The following is a 19,810-nucleotide window of genomic DNA, read 5'->3' as shown; positions in this document are numbered from 1 at the left end:
AGTTACTGAATGAAAGCCTGAGTTCTGATCATGGAACTCAAGTGTTGTTGCTCTATTTGTCGTCACTAAGTTCATCTAACGGAGCAGCTCCATCTAAGGGGGTCTAATGTCAGTGGAGAGTCAAAGTGGCGGCTTCATCTCGTGTGTTATACACACAGGTCGACACAAGTGTGCGTCACTAGTTGATGAAACACTCGCACAACTCTTGAAGTCTTTGACAGAAAACGATCATGTGACTTATTTAATGACAAGAAGTGACAAACCAACGTGGACACGATTGTGGACAAGTTGTGTTGTTGTAACTCAGAAGGATGTTGTGAAGTGGTCAGGAGTGTAGCACACGCACACAGACTCACAACACATGCGCAGTGACGACAGACAGGACGTCTCACTCGTTCATTAACGCTCACATGAGAGCCGCGACCCCGTGACCCCGCCGTGATCACGTCGTTTACACAATAACTTGATGCATGGCTGCCCCCCGTACCCCCGTACCCTCGTACCCTCGTACCCCCCCGTCTCGCTACTGTCTTGCTTTGTTGGGCTGGAGCCTCTGAGGCAGGAATGTGAGCGACAGGACGCTAACAGGACGCTAACAGGACGCTAACAGGACGCTAACAGGAATGTTGAGCTGAAGAAGAATGTGTAACACGAGCGACACACAGCAGATTGTGCGACTGAACACATGTCCAGCATGAATCATTGACAACATGATCCACTGACTCTGGAGATGTTAGGAGGACACGTGACTGAAGAAGACCAGCCTGACAGTTACACACAACAAGTGTGCGTCACTAGTTGATGAAACACTCGCACAACTCTTGAAGTCTTTGACAGAAAACGATCATGTGACTTATTTAACGACAAGAAGTGACAAACCAACGTGGACACGATTGTGTACAAGTTGTGTTGTTGTAACTCAGAAGGATGTTGACGAATGTCAAGAGAATGAATGTCAAGAGAACGAATGTCAAGAGAACGAATGTCAAGAGAACGAACGTCAAGACCACGAACTTCAAGACCATGAACGTCAACACCACGGACGTCAAGACCACAAACGTCAAGACCACGAACGTCAAGACCACGAACGTCAAGACCACGAACGTCAAGACCACGAACGTCAAGACCACGAACGTCAAGACCAAAACCGTCAAGAGAACGACCGTCAAGAGAAGGACTGTCAAGACCACGAACGTCAAGAGAATGACCGTCAAGACCACGACCATCAAGAGAATGAACGTCAAGACCATGAACGTCAACACCACGGAGGTCAAGACCACAAACGTCAAAACCACGAACGTCAAGACTAAGAACGTCAAGAGAACGACCGTCAAGAGAACAACCGTCAAGACCACGAACGTCAAGACCAAGAACGTCAAGAGAACGACCGTCAAGACCACGAACGTCAAGACTACAAACGTCAAGACCAAAATCGTCAAGACCACTAACGTCAAGAGAACGAACGTCAACGACCGTCAAGAGAACGAATGTCAAGACCACGAACTTCAAGACCACGAACGTCAAGAGAACGAACGTCAAGACCACAAACGTCAAGACAACAGACGTCAAGACCACAAGCTTCAAGACCAAAACCGTCAACACCACTAACGTCAATTGAACAACCATCAAGACCACGACCGTCAAGACAATGACCGTCAAGACCATGAAAGTCAAGACCACGACTGTCAAGAGAACAACCATCAAGACCACGACTGTCAAGAGAACGACCATTAAGACCACGACCGTCAAGACAATGACCGTCAAGACCGTGAAAGTCAAGACCACGACTGTCAAGAGAACAACCATCAAGACCACGACCGTCAAGACAATGACCGTCAAGACCGTGAAAGTCAAGACCACGACTGTCAAGAGAACAACCATCAAGACCACGACTGTCAAGAGAACGACCATTAAGACCACGACCGTCAAGACAATGACCGTCAAGACCGTGAAAGTCAAGACCACGACTGTCAAGAGAACGACCATCAAGACCACGACCGTCAAGAAAATGACCGTCAAGACCGTGAATGTCAAGACCACGACTGTCAAGAGAACAACCATCAAGACCACGACCGTCAAGACAATGACCGTCAAGACCGTGAAAGTCAAGACCACGACTGTCAAGAGAACGACCATCAAGACCACGACCGTCAAGACAATGACCGTCAAGACCATGAAAGTCAAGAGAACGACCATCAAGACCACGACCGTCAAGACAATGACCGTCAAGACCGTGAAAGTCAAGACCACGACTGTCAAGAGAACAACCATCAAGACCACGACCGTCAAGACAATGACCGTCAAGACCGTGAAAGTCAAGACCACGACTGTCAAGAGAACAACCATCAAGACCACAAACGTCAAGACCACGACTGTCAAGAGAACGACCATCAAGACCACGACCGTCAAGACAATGACCGTCAAGACCATGAAAGTCAAGAGAACGACCATCAAGACCACGACTGTCAAGACAATGACCGTCAAGACCGTGAAAGTCAAGACCACGACTGTCAAGAGAACAACCATCAAGACCACGACCGTCAAGACAATGACCGTCAAGACCACGACTGTCAAGAGAACGACCATCAAGACCACGACCGTCAAGACAATGACCGTCAAGACCGTGAAAGTCAAGACCACGACTGTCAAGAGAACAACCATCAAGACCACGACCGTCAAGACAATGACCGTCAAGACCGTGAAAGTCAAGACCACGACTGTCAAGAGAACAACCATCAAGACCACGACCGTCAAGACAATGACCGTCAAGACCGTGAAAGTCAAGACCACGACTGTCAAGAGAACAACCATCAAGACCACGACCGTCAAGACAATGACCGTCAAGACCACGACTGTCAAGAGAACAACCATCAAGACCACGACCGTCAAGACAATGACCGTCAAGACCGTGAAAGTCAAGACCACGACTGTCAAGAGAACAACCATCAAGACCACAAACATCAAGACCACGACTGTCAAGAGAACGACCATCAAGACCACGACCGTCAAGACAATGACCGTCAAGACCATGAAAGTCAAGAGAACGACCATCAAGACCACGACTGTCAAGACAATGACCGTCAAGACCGTGAAAGTCAAGACCACGACTGTCAAGAGAACAACCATCAAGACCACGACCGTCAAGACAATGACCGTCAAGACCACGACTGTCAAGAGAACGACCATCAAGACCACGACCGTCAAGACAATGACCGTCAAGACCGTGAAAGTCAAGACCACGACTGTCAAGAGAACAACCATCAAGACCACGACCGTCAAGACAATGACCGTCAAGACCGTGAAAGTCAAGACCACGACTGTCAAGAGAACAACCATCAAGACCACGACCGTCAAGACAATGACCGTCAAGACCACGACTGTCAAGAGAACAACCATCAAGACCACGACCGTCAAGACAATGACCGTCAAGACCGTGAAAGTCAAGACCACGACTGTCAAGAGAACGACCATCAAGACCACGAACGTCAAGTGGATCCTACGTCATGATGCATTGAAGTTCAACCTTCAGCCTCCTTTGATTTTTATCCAAGTCATGGATCAGAAGTTTAGTTTAACTAAAAACACATGTCAATATGCTCTTCATCAAGATAACAGTGTGGACAGAGAAGAGTTGGTTACACTGAGTGACCAACATCTCAGGAACAACACAAGTTCATGTGACCTGGAGACGAGCAGATGTTTGTAAATGTTTCCCTGCAGTGAGTCAGTGCGGCACCAGGCTGGAAACACTGAATCACACACACACACACACACACACACACACACACACACACACACACACACACACACACACACACACACACACACACACACACACACACACACACACACACACACACACAGTATCAAGTGTATTCGTGTGTGTAACATCGAGGCTGGAACTTCAGTTTGTATCTGTTCAGCGTCTTCTTTACTTTCATCATGTGTATTACATGTAATGACATCATCACAACACGATTCTACATGTTTATGGATGATTGACATTATGTTTGTCATTGTTGTCATTGTTGGCATAGTTGACATAGTTGGTTTAGTTGGTTTAGTTGGTTTAGTTGGGGTATGGGGCGTCATAGCTCAGATGGTATATAGTGGTCTGAGAGGTTGTAGGTTCCTGAGCAAGACCCCGATTACAGCCTACTCTTGGTTTAGTTGATAGTTGATATAGTTGATACAGTTGATATAGTTAGTTTAGTTAATAGTTGATATAGTTGGTACAGTTGATATAGTTAGTTTAGTTAATAGTTGATATAGTTGATACAGTTGATATAGTTAGTTTAGTTAATAGTTGATATAGTTGGTACAGTTTATATAGTTAGTTTAATTAATAGTTGATATAGTTGTTACAGTTTATATAGTTGGTTTAGTTACTAGTTGATATAGTTGGTTTAGTTAATGGTTGATATAGTTGGTTTAGTTAATAGCTGATATAGTTGGTTTAGTTAATAGTTGATATAGTTGGTACAGTTTATATAGTTAGTTTAGTTAATAGTTGATATAGTTGGTACAGTTTATATAGTTAGTTTAATTTATAGTTGATATAGTTGTTACAGTTTATATAGTTGGTTTAGTTACTAGTTGATATAGTTGGTTTAGTTAATGGTTGATATAGTTGGTTTAGTTAATAGTTGATATAGTTGGTACAGTTTATATAGTTGGTTTAGTTACTAGTTGATATAGTTGGTTTAGTTAATGGTTGATATAGTTGTTACAGTTTATATATTTGGTTTAGTTAATAGTTGATATAGTTGGTTTAGTTAATAGTTGATATAGTTGTTACATTTTATATAGTTGGTTTAGTTAATAGTTGATATAGTTAATAGTTGATATAGTGAATAGTTGATATACAGTAGTTAGTTTAGTTAATAGTTGATATAGTGAATAGTTGATATACAGTAGTTAGTTTAGTTAATAGTTGATATAGTTGGTTTAGTGAATAGTTGATATAGCTGGTTTAGTTAATAGTTGATATAGTTGGTTTAGTTAATAGTTGATATAGTGAATAGTTGATATAGTTTGTTTAGTTAATAGTTGATATAGTTGGTTTAGTTAATAGTTGATATAGTGAATAGTTGATATAGTTTGTTTAGTTAATAGTTGATATAGTTGGTTTAGTTAATAGTTGATATAGTGAATAGTTGATATAGCTGGTTTAGTGAATAGTTGATATAGCTGGTTTAGTTAATAGTTGATATATATATATATTTTTTTCAACTGCACTGTTGTGAAAGTGTGTTTCCCCTCTGGGGATGAATAAAGCTTTTCTATTCTATTCTATATAGTTGGTTTAGTTAATAGTTGATATAGTTGGTTTAGTTAATAGTTGATATAGTTGGTTTAGTTAATAGTTGATATAGTTGTTACAGTTTATATAGTTAGTTTAGTTAATAGTTGATATGGTTGGTTTAGTTAATAGTTGATATAGTTGGTACAGTTTATATAGTTAGTTTAGTTAATAGTTGATATAGTTGGTTTAGTTAATAGTTGATATAGTTGGTACAGTTGATATAGTTAGTTTAGTTAATAGTTGATATAGTTGGTTTAGTTAAAAGTTCATACAGTTGATATAGTTAGTTTAGTTAATAGTTGATATAGTTGGTTTAGTTAATAGTTGATATAGTTGGTACAGTTTATATAGTAAGTTTAGTTAATAGTTGATATAGTTGTTACAGTTTATATAGTTGGTTTAGTTAATAGTTGATATAGTTGGTTTAGTTAATATTTGATATAGTTGGTTTAGTTAATAGTTGATATAGCTGGTTTAGTTAATAGTTGATATAGTTGGTTTAGTTAATAGTTGATATAGTTAATAGTTGATATAGTGAATAGTTGATATACAGTAGTTAGTTTAGTTAATAGTTGATATAGTGAATAGTTGATATACAGTAGTTAGTTTAATTAATAGTTGATATAGTTGGTTTAGTGAATAGTTGATATAGCTGGTTTAGTTAATAGTTGATATAGTTGGTTTAGTTAATAGTTGATATAGTTGGTTTAGTTAATAGTTGATATAGTTGGTTTAGTTAATAGTTGATATAGTGAATAGTTGATATAGTTTGTTTAGTAAATAGTTGATATAGTTGGTTTAGTTAATAGTTGATATAGTGAATAGTTGATATAGCTGGTTTAGTGAATAGTTGATATAGCTGGTTTAGTTAATAGTTGATATATATATATATTTTTTTCAACTGCGCTGTTGTGAAAGTGTGTTTCCCCTCTGGGGATGAATAAAGCTTTTCTATTCTATTCTATATAGTTGGTTTAGTTAATAGTTGATATAGTTGGTTTAGTTAATAGTTGATATAGTTGGTTTAGTTAATAGTTGATATAGTTGTTACAGTTTATATAGTTAGTTTAGTTAATAGTTGATATGGTTGGTTTAGTTAATAGTTGATATAGTTGGTACAGTTTATATAGTTAGTTTAGTTAATAGTTGATATAGTTGGTTTAGTTAATAGTTGATATAGTTGGTACAGTTGATATAGTTAGTTTAGTTAATAGTTGATATAGTTGGTTTAGTTAAAAGTTCATACAGTTGATATAGTTAGTTTAGTTAATAGTTGATATAGTTAGTTTAGTTAAAGGTTGATATAGTTGGTACAGTTTATATAGTAAGTTTAGTTAATAGTTGATATAGTTGTTACAGTTTATATAGTTGGTTTAGTTAATAGTTGATATAGTTGGTTTAGTTAATATTTGATATAGTTGGTTTAGTTAATAGTTGATATAGCTGGTTTAGTTAATAGTTGATATAGTTGGTTTAGTTAATAGTTGATATAGTTAATAGTTGATATAGTGAATAGTTGATATACAGTAGTTAGTTTAGTTAATAGTTGATATAGTGAATAGTTGATATACAGTAGTTAGTTTAATTAATAGTTGATATAGTTGGTTTAGTGAATAGTTGATATAGCTGGTTTAGTTAATAGTTGATATAGTTGGTTTAGTTAATAGTTGATATAGTTGGTTTAGTTAATAGTTGATATAGTGAATAGTTGATATAGTTTGTTTAGTAAATAGTTGATATAGTTGGTTTAGTTAATAGTTGATATAGTGAATAGTTGATATAGCTGGTTTAGTGAATAGTTGATATAGCTGGTTTAGTTAATAGTTGATATATATATATATTTTTTTCAACTGCGCTGTTGTGAAAGTGTGTTTCCCCTCTGGGGATGAATAAAGCTTTTCTATTCTATTCTATATAGTTGGTTTAGTTAATAGTTGATATAGTTGGTTTAGTTAATAGTTGAAATAGTTGGTACAGTTTATATAGTTAGTTTAGTTAATAGTTGATATAGTTGATAGTTGATAGTTAGTTTAGTTAATAGTTGATATAGTTGGTTTAGTGAATAGTTGATATAGCTGGTTTAGTTAATAGTTGATATAGTTGGTTTAGTTAATAGTTGATATAGTTGGTTTAGTTAATAGTTGATATAGTGAATAGTTGATATAGTTAGTTTATTTAATAGTTGATATAGTTGGTTTAGTGAATAGTTGATATAGCTGGTTTAGTTAATAGTTGATATAGTTTGTTTAGTTAATAATTGATATAGTTGATATAGTTTGTTTAGTTAATAGTTGATATAGTTGGTTTAGTTAATAGTTGATATAGTGAATAGTTGATATAGTTAGTTTATTTAATAGTTGATATAGTTGGTTTAGTGAATAGTTGATATAGCTGGTTTAGTTAATAGTTGATATAGTTTGTTTAGTTAATAATTGATATAGTTGATATAGTTTGTTTAGTTAATAGTTGATATAGTTGGTTTAGTTAATAGTTGATATAGTGAATAGTTGACATAGTTGGTTTAGTTAATAGTTGATATAGCTGATTTAGTTAATAGTTGATATAGTTTGTTTAGTTAATAATTGATATAGTTAATAGTTGATATAGTTTGTTTAGTTAATAGTTGATATAGTTGGTTTAGTTAATAGTTGATATAGTGAATAGTTGACATAGTTGGTTTAGTTAATAGTTGATATAGTGAATAGTTGACATAGTTGGTTTAGTTAATAGTTGACATAGCTGATTTAGTTAATAGTTGATACAGTTTGTTTAGTTAATAATTGATATAGTTAATAGTTGATATAGTTTGTTTAGTTAATAGTTGATATAGTTGGTTTAGTTAATAGTTGATATAGTGAATAGTTGACATAGTTGGTTTAGTTAATAGTTGATATAGTGAATAGTTGACATAGTTGGTTTAGTTAATAGTTGATATAGTGAATAGTTGATATAGTTGGTTTAGTTAATAGTTGATATAGTTAATAGTTGATATAGTTGGTTTAGTTAATAGTTGATATAGTTAATAGTTGATATAGTTGGTTTAGTTAATAGTCGATACAGCAGCAGCTTCTGTTCATCTCAGTCGTGACTAAATATGCAAAAACAAACCATCATTCAAATCAACAACTTCCTGGTTCGTCCACCTCGACTCGTCAGTCGTTCTCACTTCTTCTCTTCTTTTGTCTTCTCACCATCTCTCTTGTTGCTGCTCCATAAAAGTCAAGTTGGAGGTTTATGGCGACAGATGCTGGAGTCGCTAATGCTTTCTTTACTCCAGGAGGCGTCAGACGGCGACCCAGACTTAACCTCCCCACAGTTGCCATGGAAACCACAGGCAAAAAGAAGAGCGTGAGGCGGCGGAGGTTAAAAGGAAGAGCGGCGAGTCCATCTTTTCATGGACTTTTGTCTCGTCCAGACGGACGTAGAAGTGCCGCCGACCCTCGACTTCTGGTCTAATGGCTACAGTTCAAACATCATCCAACATCAGCTTCATTCAAAGATTCAAGAAGCTCAAGTGTCTGAAGATCTTCATCATCATCATCATCATCATCATTAGAAACTCCTGCGACTCCTGCTTCAAGTCAACAAGACAAATGAAGTGAAATATTCATAACATTCTTCACCTTTATTTAAATATCTCCATTCATTTCATCAACACCAAGTTTCAAGTCTGACAAAGTGAATATGAACATATTTAAATACAAAAATACTGAGGATTATGAAAATAAATACAATATTGTAATATTAACACCAAGATGAAAGAAATAAATATCTGGTAAATTTCGTCTTCAAATCAAACAATAATATTTAAATTTCTAACATTTAAAATAAATCCTCACATGATCTTTTACGTCTTTTTGTGACGCAACAAACAACAAGATGTTGCTTCAGATGTTTTTCTTTCTCCAGACGATTCCATCACTTTTCTTGCCCTTTGTCAAGGTCAAGTTCTGCCTCACGTGATTCATTACCCACTAGATCGTCCAGACCTCCGACCACACGAGGGCGCTCACGCCTGAACCAGCTGGAAGAACACGCCAGAGCGGTGTCTCCAATCGCACACTTGTGTACTCAAAGTTAGTATTGTTAGTGCGTAAGTGCGTCTCAATTCTTAGTATGCAAGTGTAGTGCTCCATACACACTAGATTGACACTAAAACACACATAAAACTGAGTATGGATCGATGGACACTTTCTACACTAAACGACTCCATCTTAGTGACGTTGCAAACGGAAGTAACTTCATATATATATATATATATATATATATATTTTCTACCAGGTGTATTTTCAGCAGCAGTACGAGGACGACACGTCTTCGCTGCTGATACCGGCGTAAATATCTCTTCAAAATTTCTCATATTTCTTGAAACCAAACATGCTGCCAGCAGGTGGCGCTAGTGTTCCTACAGCTGCTTGAATTCATCCTTAAATAATAGTAGAAGAAGAAGCTGTCGCATCATTTCCTGTTAGTGTGTAGCAGCAGAGTTTGATTTGAGACATACTATCTGTGGAGGATTAGTTACTAGTTAGTACGTACACTATCCTGATGATACTAACCAGTGCACTCAGAGAAGTGTGTGAGACACAGCTCAGATGTTTCTTCTCTACAAATGTGGGGTTTGACCTCTGACCCCCTCATTTGAAACCATTTCAACACCAGAGAATCTTCTCAAGCTCTTACATCACACACACACACACACACACACACTACAGCTGCTTCAGCAGGGTGTGTGTGTGTGTGTGTGTGTGTGTGTGTGTGTGTGTGTGTGTGTGTGTGTGTGTGTGTGTGTGTGTGTGTGTGTGTGTGTGTGTGTGTGTGTGTGTGTGTGTTTTCTTCTCAGCAGCTGGTTGATCAGTTTCCTGCCAACATCGCGGACACAAAGAAACATTCCACACACACGTCCTCAGGGACGTCCAGAGAAGACATGACTTCCTGGAGGGTTCTAGGAGGACCAGGACGGACTCACCTGGAGTCGGCCTTGCCCAGGTTGGCCCCTGAAGGATGCAGGATGGTCTGGTTCTTCAGCATCTCCACCACACACTTGGTGTTCAGCTCCTTCTCTGTGGGTCACAGGAGGTCACATGTTTGAGTCCTGGTGAGGTCATCATAGATTTATGGTCGAACATCTCGTCCATGACCTTCGACCTGATGACATCCATTCAATTCTGTTGATAAACTAATGAAATTGTTTTCTTTCATTTCCATGGTTTTCTTTCATTTATAACCAGTCTTTACCAGTTTTTACCATCGACTCGTTTCTCACGTTTTATTCATGAGTCAGTTTTTTAAATATTCACCAAAAACTGACGAAGTCACAGAAACATTGAAAAGTGATTTTTGTTTTCTCTCCGTCGTCATAGAAACAAGAGCAGGAACAAAGTTGTTGTGTTAGTGAACGAAGGAGGTCAACAACACACTCGGTTTAAATGAGGTGATCGTACGACACTCATCAGTGTAGCTGCACTTCTCCTTCCTTCTAAAATCTACCTTTTATTATCAATGTCTTTGGGTTTTTAAAGTTAAACTAGTTAATTTTAACTAAAATGTGCTTCAAGACAAACTTTCTTCAGCGAGAGAAAAGTATTTGTTTTACAGTAGAAGCCGAGAATCACTTCAATCTGACGAGACTATTTTTAAACACGGGGTCTAATTTTAGATGAAGATTCTCAGGAGAAACAAAGCATCTCTGGTTCGAGTTACTGTCGTTGATGCTATCAAGTATCAAGTATCAGTATCAGTATAGTATGAGATACATCAGTACACAATACATCAGGTATCAGTACACCATACATCAGTACACGATACATCAGGCATCAGTACACGATACATCAGACATCAGTACACGATACATCAGTACACGATACATCAGACATCTGTACACGATACATCAGACATCAGTACACGATACATCAGGCATCTGTACACGATACATGATACATCAGTACACGATACATCAGGCATCAGTACACGATACATCAGACATCTGTACACGATACATCAGACATCAGTACACGATACATCAGGCATCTGTACACGATACATCAGACATCAGTACACGATACATCAGGCATCTGTACACGATACATCAGACATCAGTACACGATACATCAGTACACGATACATCAGGCATCAGTACACGATACATCAGACATCAGTACACGATACATCAGTACACGATACATCAGGCATCAGTACACGATACATCAGACATCAGTACACGATACATCAGTACACGATACATCAGACATCTGTACACGATACATCAGACATCAGTACACGATACATCAGGCATCTGTACACGATACATCAGACATCAGTACACGATACATCAGGCATCTGTACACGATACATCAGGCATCTGTACACGATACATCAGGTATCAGTACACGATACATCAGGTATCAGTACACGAAACATCAGGTTTCAGTACACGATACATCAGTACACGATACATCAGGCATCTGTACACGATACATCAGGTATCAGTACACGATACATCAGGTATCAGTACACGAAACATCAGGTTTCAGTACACGATACATCAGTACACGATACATCAGGCATCTGTACACGATACATCAGCACACGATACATCAGGCATCTGTACACGAAACATCAGGTATCAGTACATGATACATCAGGTATCTGTACACGATACATCAGCACACGATACATCAGGCATCTGTACACGATACATCAGGTATCAGTACACGATACATCAGGTATCAGTACATGATACATCAGGTATCTGTACACGATACATCAGCACACGATACATCAGGCATCTGTACACGATACATCAGGTATCGGTACACGAAACATCAGGTATCAGTACATGATACATCAGGTATCAGTACACGATACATCAGGTATCAGTACACGAAACATCAGGTATCAGTACATGATACATCAGGTATCCGTAATGATACATCAGTACACAATAGATCAGGTATCAGTACACAATACATCAGGCATCAGTACACAATACATCAGGTATCAGTACACGATACATCAGTACACGATACATCAGGTATGAGTACACACTACATCAGGTATCAGTACACAATACATCAGGTATCTGTACACAATACATCAGGTATCTGTACACAATACATCAGTACACGATACATCAGGCATCAGTACACGAAACATCAGGCATCAGTACACAATACATCAGGTATCAGTACACGAAACATCAGGCATCAGTACACAATACATCAGGTATCAGTACACAATACATCAGGTATCAGTACACAATACATCAGGTATCAGTACACGATACATCAGGTATCTGTACACGATACATCAGGTATCTGTACACGAAACATCAGGCATCAGTACATTATACATCAGGTATCCGTACATGATACATCAGTACACGATACATCAGGTATCCGTACATGATACATCAGTACACGATACATCAGGTATCAGTACACGAAACATCAGGCATCAGTACATGATACATCAGGTATCCGTACATGATACATCAGTACACAATACATCAGGTATCAGTACACAATACATAAGGTATCAGTACACGATACATCAGGTATCTGTACACGAAACATCAGGTATCTGTACACGAAACATCAGGCATCAGTACATGATACATCAGGTATCCGTACATGATACATCAGTACCCGATACATCAGGTATCCGTACATGATACATCAGTACACGATACATCAGGTATCAGTACACGAAACATCAGGCATCAGTACATGATACATCAGGTATCCGTACATGATACATCAGTACACGATACATCAGGTATCCGTACATGATACATCAGTACACGATACATCAGTACACAATACATCAGGCATCTGTACACGATACATCAGTACACGATACATCAGGCATCAGTACACGAAACATCAGGCATCAGTACATGATACATCAGGTATTCGTACATGATACATCAGTACACAATACATCAGGTATCAGTACACGATACATCAGTACACGATACATCAGGTATCAGTACACGATACATCAGGTATCAGTACACGATACATCTGGCATCAGTACACGATACATCAGGCATCAGTACACGATACATCAGGTATCAGTACACGATACATCAGGCATCAGTACACGATACATCAGGCATCAGTACACGATACATCAGGCATCAGTACACGATACATCAGGCATCAGTACATGATACATCAGGCATCAGTACACGATACATCAGGCATCAGTACACGATACATCAGGCATCAGTACACGATACATCAGGCATCAGTACACGATACATCAGACATCAGTACACGATACATCAGACATCAGTACACGATACATCAGGTATCAGTACACGATACATCAGGCATCAGTACACGATACATCAGGTATCAGTACACAATACATCAGGTATCAGTACACGATACATCAGGCATCAGTACACGATACATCAGGCATCAGTACATGATACATCAGGCATCAGTACACGATACATCAGGCATCAGTACACGATACATCAGGCATCAGTACACGATACATCAGGCATCAGTACACGATACATCAGGCATCAGTACACAATACATCAGGTATCAGTACACGATACATCAGGCATCAGTACACGATACATCAGGTATCAGTACACAATACATCAGGTATCAGTACACAATACTTTTAAAAGCCACTGATCTACACATTAACCAACTGCATCTGGTTCTAAACCACGTTGACCTTTAACCCGGCGAGCGACTGATCAAACACAGACGACCTCGACGTGTCAGAGGCTTGTTTATGTGGTGAAGCAACTCTGCAGGTGATTTGTTGCTGCAGGTATTTATGACCAGTCAGCACTACTGCGATCTGGGGTTTGAGTACAGAAAACACAAGAAGATCGTCTGAGGCTCAACATGAGGGAGTTGATGCTGCAAAGTATAAACACTTTGTGTACATTGAAGAAATATTTGACATATCAACTACATACTGTACAAACACACACTTTAATAATTAGATGCACATTTGCACAACAAACATTTCGCAAAACAAGACACAACAAATGACTGTGATATGCATCGAAAACATGATAATTTATCATTTTATTGTATAAATCAATCATTTCTTAAATACACACTTCGACCAATCAGTGTCACGTTCTGTAAAGTTGTCAGTTTGTACTTCTATGTCTGGTTGTTGTTTACGTCTCCGTCCGTCTGTGAACTGTGCAGCTTGCAGCCCTGATCTGTATCCAACCTGACCAAAGTATATACTTCAACAACTTATCAAATATAAACAAGATACACTGAAAAACTAATGAATAGGAAAAAAGTATTTGGCTATGTTGTACTTTATAGTTGAGGTCACGTGACTTCACTGGTGCGCGTCGACGTTCTTGTCGTTTTACTGCCGTGTTCTTTATCTCCAGAGTTTGTCTCCGACATCGTTGATGAAAATAAACAAACATGTATTTGCTCTGATGTGAGATTTAGCAGAAGATCTTCCTGAAGACTCGTGTTGAGGTTTTCAAAATACTTTTAAAAACTACTATATATCTGTATCTATAAATATACACGTATCCAAGATCTGTCTGATGTATTTATTTACAGTCTCTATAATTATTAGTTGTCCCAGTCCATGAGGTGGCGCTGTTTTTACACTCATGATATGACTGAAGTTTAGAAGAACATTAAATGTTCAGGAAACGAGTCTAAAGTAACTCGTGACTCAATCTTCAAACGAGTCAATATTCGACCTCCACACGAGTCCATCTGGCTGAAGAACTCGGTTTCCTCACGTGTCACGGGCGGTAACTTAAACTAACCATTAACCAATTGCCAAAAATCGGATCAAACGGCTCGAGACCCTGGCTCCTCCAAGGGTTTGGTGGTTTCTTAAAGAAACAGTGTCTTTGTAACAGACAGATATACACGAAAATATGGAATTTTGAATGAATGTGTTTGATATATTTTCCATGTTGAGGTAAAATATGTTAAATATAAATAAATAGTGTATTTCAAATGAAACAACACGTCAGACGGGGGTTCACCGGGGTCACCAGAGGTCGTTCTTGAACTGGTCTGGAGGGTCTTTCACAAGTGTCAATAGTTTTATTTACATTTTGTCGTGTTGTGTATGTTAGTGTTGTTTGTGTGATGCTGTGAATGTTTTTGTTCAATTTAAAAGTGTTTTCTTGAGTCAGAAGACAGACATGATTGACAGATCAATGATCCGAGGTCGTGCCGCCACGTGTTCTGAAGGTTTGGGTCAGAAATCCTGTCGACAGGATCAGGGATCAAAGGTCACTGATAAATTCCTACAGTTGAAGGAGGAGCCTGTTCCAGTGATAACAACACTCCTTCAATGTGTGTCGAACCTTCTGCTCTCTTCACGTCTCCTGGTCCAACCCTAACCCTTCTCCTGGTCCAGAGATGAGATCTTCACAACCTCACCCTTCTCTTGGTCCAGAGATGAGATCTTCACAACCCTAACCCTTCTCCTGGTCCAGAGATGAGATCTTCACAACCTCACCCTTCTCCTGGTCCAGAGATGAGATCTTCACAACCCTAACCCTTCTCCTGGTCCAGAGATGAGATCTTCACAACCCTAACCCTTCTCCTGGTCCAGAGATGAGATCTTCACAACCTCACCCTTCTCTTGGTCCAGAGATGAGATCTTCACAACCCTAACCCTTCTCCTGGTCCAGAGATGAGATCTTCACAACCTCACCCTTCTCCTGGTCCAGAGATGAGATCTTCACAACCCTAACCCTTCTCCTGGTCCAGAGATGAGATCTTCACAACCTCACCCTTCTCCTGGTCCAGAGATGAGATCTTCACAACCCTAACCCTTCTCCTGGTCCAGAGATGAGATCTTCACAACCCTAACCCTTCTCCTGGTCCAGAGATGAGATCTTCACAACCTCACCCTTCTCTTGGTCCAGAGATGAGATCTTCACAACCCTAACCCTTCTCCTGGTCCAGAGATGAGATCTTCACAACCTCACCCTTCTCCTGGTCCAGAGATGAGATCTTCACAACCTCACCCTTCTCCTGGTCCAGAGATGAGATCTTCACAACCTCACCCTTCTCTTGGTCCAGAGATGAGATCTTCACAACCCTAACCCTTCTCCTGGTCCAGAGATGAGATCTTCACAACCTCACCCTTCTCTTGGTCCAGAGATGAGATCTTCACAACCCTAACCCTTCTCCTGGTCCAGAGATGAGATCTTCACAACCTCACCCTTCTCCTGGTCCAACCCTAACCCTTCTCCTGGTCCAGAGATGAGATCTTCACAACCTCACCCTTCTCTTGGTCCAGAGATGAGATCTTCACAACCCTAACCCTTCTCCTGGTCCAGAGATGAGATCTTCACAACCCTAACCCTTCTCCTGGTCCAGAGATGAGATCTTCACAACCTCACCCTTCTCCTGGTCCAACCCTAACCCTTCTCCTGGTCCAGAGATGAGATCTTCACAACCCTAACCCTTCTCCTGGTCCAGAGATGAGATCTTCACAACCTCACCCTTCTCCTGGTCCAGATGTGAGATCTTCATAACCCTGACCCTTCTCCTGGTCCAACCCTAACCCTTCTCCTGGTCCAGAGATGAGATCTTCACAACACTAACCCTTTTCCTGGTCCAGATACAAGATCTTCACAACCCTAACCCTTCTCCTGGTCCAGTTATGAGATCTTCACAACACTAACCCTTCTCCTGGTCCAGAGATGAGATCTTCACAACCCTAACCCTTCTCCTGGTCCAGAGATGAGATCTTCACAACCCTCACCCTTCTCCTGGTCCAGAGATGAGATCTTCACAACCCTAACCCTTCTCCTGGTCCAGAGATGAGATCTTCACAACCCTCACCCTTCTCCTGGTCCAGAGATGAGATCTTCACAACCCTAATCCTTCTCCTGGTCCAGAGATGAGATCTTCACAACCCTAATCCTTCTCCTGGTCCAGAGATGAGATCTTCACAACCCTAACCCTTCTCCTGGTCCAGAGATGAGATCTTCACAACCCTAACCCTTCTCCTGGTCCAGAGATGAGATCTTCACAACCCTAACCCTTCTCCTGGTCCAGAGATGAGATCTTCACAACCCTCACCCTTCTCCTGGTCCAGAGATGAGATCTTCACAACCCTAACCCTTCTCCTGGTCCAGAGATGAGATCTTCACAACCCTCACCCTTCTCCTGGTCCAGAGATGAGATCTTCACAACCCTAATCCTTCTCCTGGTCCAGAGATGAGATCTTCACAGCCCTAATCCTTCTCCTGGTCCAGAGATGAGATCTTCAGAACCCTCACCCTTCTCCTGGTCCAGAGATGAGATCTTCACAACCCTAACCCTTCTCCTGGTCCAGAGATGAGATCTTCACAACCTCACCCTTCTCTTGGTCCAGAGATGAGATCTTCACAACCTCACCCTTCTCTTGGTCCAGAGATGAGATCTTCACAACCCTAATCCTTCTCCTGGTCCAGAGATGAGATCTTCACAACCCTAATCCTTCTCCTGGTCCAGATTTGAGGAGCATTGTTGAAGAAGACTCGACCCAACAGAGTTAAATCCTCATGAGACACAAACTAAGAGAGTGAATCTCAGAGAAAGCAGATAACGTCAAACCCTGAAGTTCATAACTAGTGGTTTTTCCTTAAAGAACATTTCTACACACGTAAATATTGCAGTATTTTCCCCACAGTACTGTATCCATATACAACAGCACTGGCTTCCCCATCAATTACAATGTTTGCGATTAACCTTCCGGCCTCTAGATGGCAGCAGTCGTTACGTCCTCCACAGCTAAAGGAAGAATGATGACTGAGGACGAGAGGATACAGTGAGTCCAGCAGCTTTTAAAGCAAAACAAAACGTCTAAACACAAACATGAACAAACGCCGTGAATATTTCCAATTGTTAATTGTTGAAACAAATGTTATTATAAATACACTTTATTTAAATGTAAGCCATTAAATGCTTATGCTTATGTTAGCTCAAGTTATGCTAGCTCAAGTTATATTAGCTCACATTATGTTAACTTATGCTTATGTTAGCTCAAGTTATGCTAGCTCAAGTTATATTAGCTCACATTATGTTAACTTATGCTTATGTTAGCTCAAGTTATGCTAGCTCAAGTTATATTAGCTCACATTATGTTAACTTATGCTATGTTAGCTCAAGTTATGCTAGCTCAAGTTATATTAGCTCACATTATGTTAACTTATGCTATGTTAGCTCAAGTTATATTAGCTCACATTATGTTAACTTATGCTATGTTAGCTCAAGTTATGCTAGCTCAAGTTATATTAGCTCACATTATGTTAACTTATGCTATGTTAGCTCACATTATGTTAGCTTATGCTATGTTAGCTCAAGTTATATTAGCTCAAGTTATATTTTTCTTCTATAATCCACAGCACTAGTATCAAGTTTAGAATTATTATATATATATATATATATATATATATATATATATATTTTTTTGGAATATTATATATACTGGCCATTAAATTATAATTTAGTGTTTTAATGGTTTATATTTCATTTAAGTTTGAATATTTGTAGATTTTTTTTTTAATTCAAATTTTACCGGAAAATATTCACAGTGTTTGTTCATTTTTATGTTGTAATTAACCTGGATGACCTCTAGATGGCAGCAGTCGCTACGTCCTCCGCAAATAAAGGAAGAATGATGACTGAGGATGAGAGGATACAGTGAGTCCAGCAGCTTTTAAAGCAAAACACCAACATGAACAAACGCCGTGAATATTTCCTATTGTTGGTACAAATGTTATTATAAATACACTTTATTTAAATGCAAACCATTAAATAACGACGTAAACGATTAAGTGTCGTGAAAACTAAAATGTCGCCGCACGACTTCGAGACGACGTCGTCATGGATACGTGGGTTCGCGCTCGATCACTCCGAGGGTCGCCTCGTAACGCCGTCAAGAGTTTGTGACTAAACACGGTCGTGCTCATGGCTACATTTAAGACACATCAGGACGAGGAACAAACATTAACAACAACACTGTTTGACGGCGAGACGACAAAGATCTGACGCACAAACACTGAAGTCACATGACCAGACTCAGCATGAGTGAGTCATGGATCCAAACATCTGCTGAGGGAGCAGACAAGTCCTCACATGGACTCAAGAAAAACTCCCTGAGATTCGATCCGCTGTCGATCGAAGCCTCAGCGACGAGCACTTCGTCCCAGAACTCATGTTGGACCGAGAGTCACATGACGTCTGGTTCTGAAGCACATTTCCGACTCCAGTTAAAGTCATTGACATACTGGTCGTGACTCGCATTCTTCTGCTCTCGCTAGTTAGTGTGCGTCAGAACACAATCACCTCCTGTTGTCATCGTTGTGAACACAGGACCGGAGACAGAACCGAGTCCGATTGTTGAGCCTTCAGGGTTCGTTGTTCTGAGAGGAAGAACCACTGATGACACAACATTAGCAGGTGTTCAGTGTGACGACAAACACACAAGTGTTCAGTGTGACGACAAACACACAAGTGTTCAGTGTGAATACAAACA

At 39.5% G+C, this 19,810-nt stretch overlaps 1 protein-coding gene across 3 annotated transcripts in view; it reads right to left on the bottom strand.

The window, feature by feature from the left end:
* The window catches only part of kif13ba (kinesin family member 13Ba), a 68,694-nt gene that overhangs the window by 35,676 nt on the left and 13,208 nt on the right, over positions 1 to 19,810 (bottom strand). For all 3 annotated transcript variants that reach the window (XM_087793004.1, XM_087793005.1, XM_087793006.1), the window contains exon 2: positions 10,275 to 10,368. In XM_087793004.1, the coding sequence (XP_087649130.1) occupies positions 10,275 to 10,368 (94 nt within the window). The remainder of the gene's footprint in view (positions 1 to 10,274; positions 10,369 to 19,810) is intronic.

The sequence above is a fragment of the Callionymus lyra genome, chromosome 6, assembly GCF_982586985.1.
Source record: "Callionymus lyra chromosome 6, fCalLyr1.hap1.1, whole genome shotgun sequence".
In the NCBI taxonomy this organism is placed as follows: domain Eukaryota; kingdom Metazoa; phylum Chordata; class Actinopteri; order Syngnathiformes; family Callionymidae; genus Callionymus; species Callionymus lyra.
This window is presented reverse-complemented; position numbering and strand designations above follow the sequence as displayed.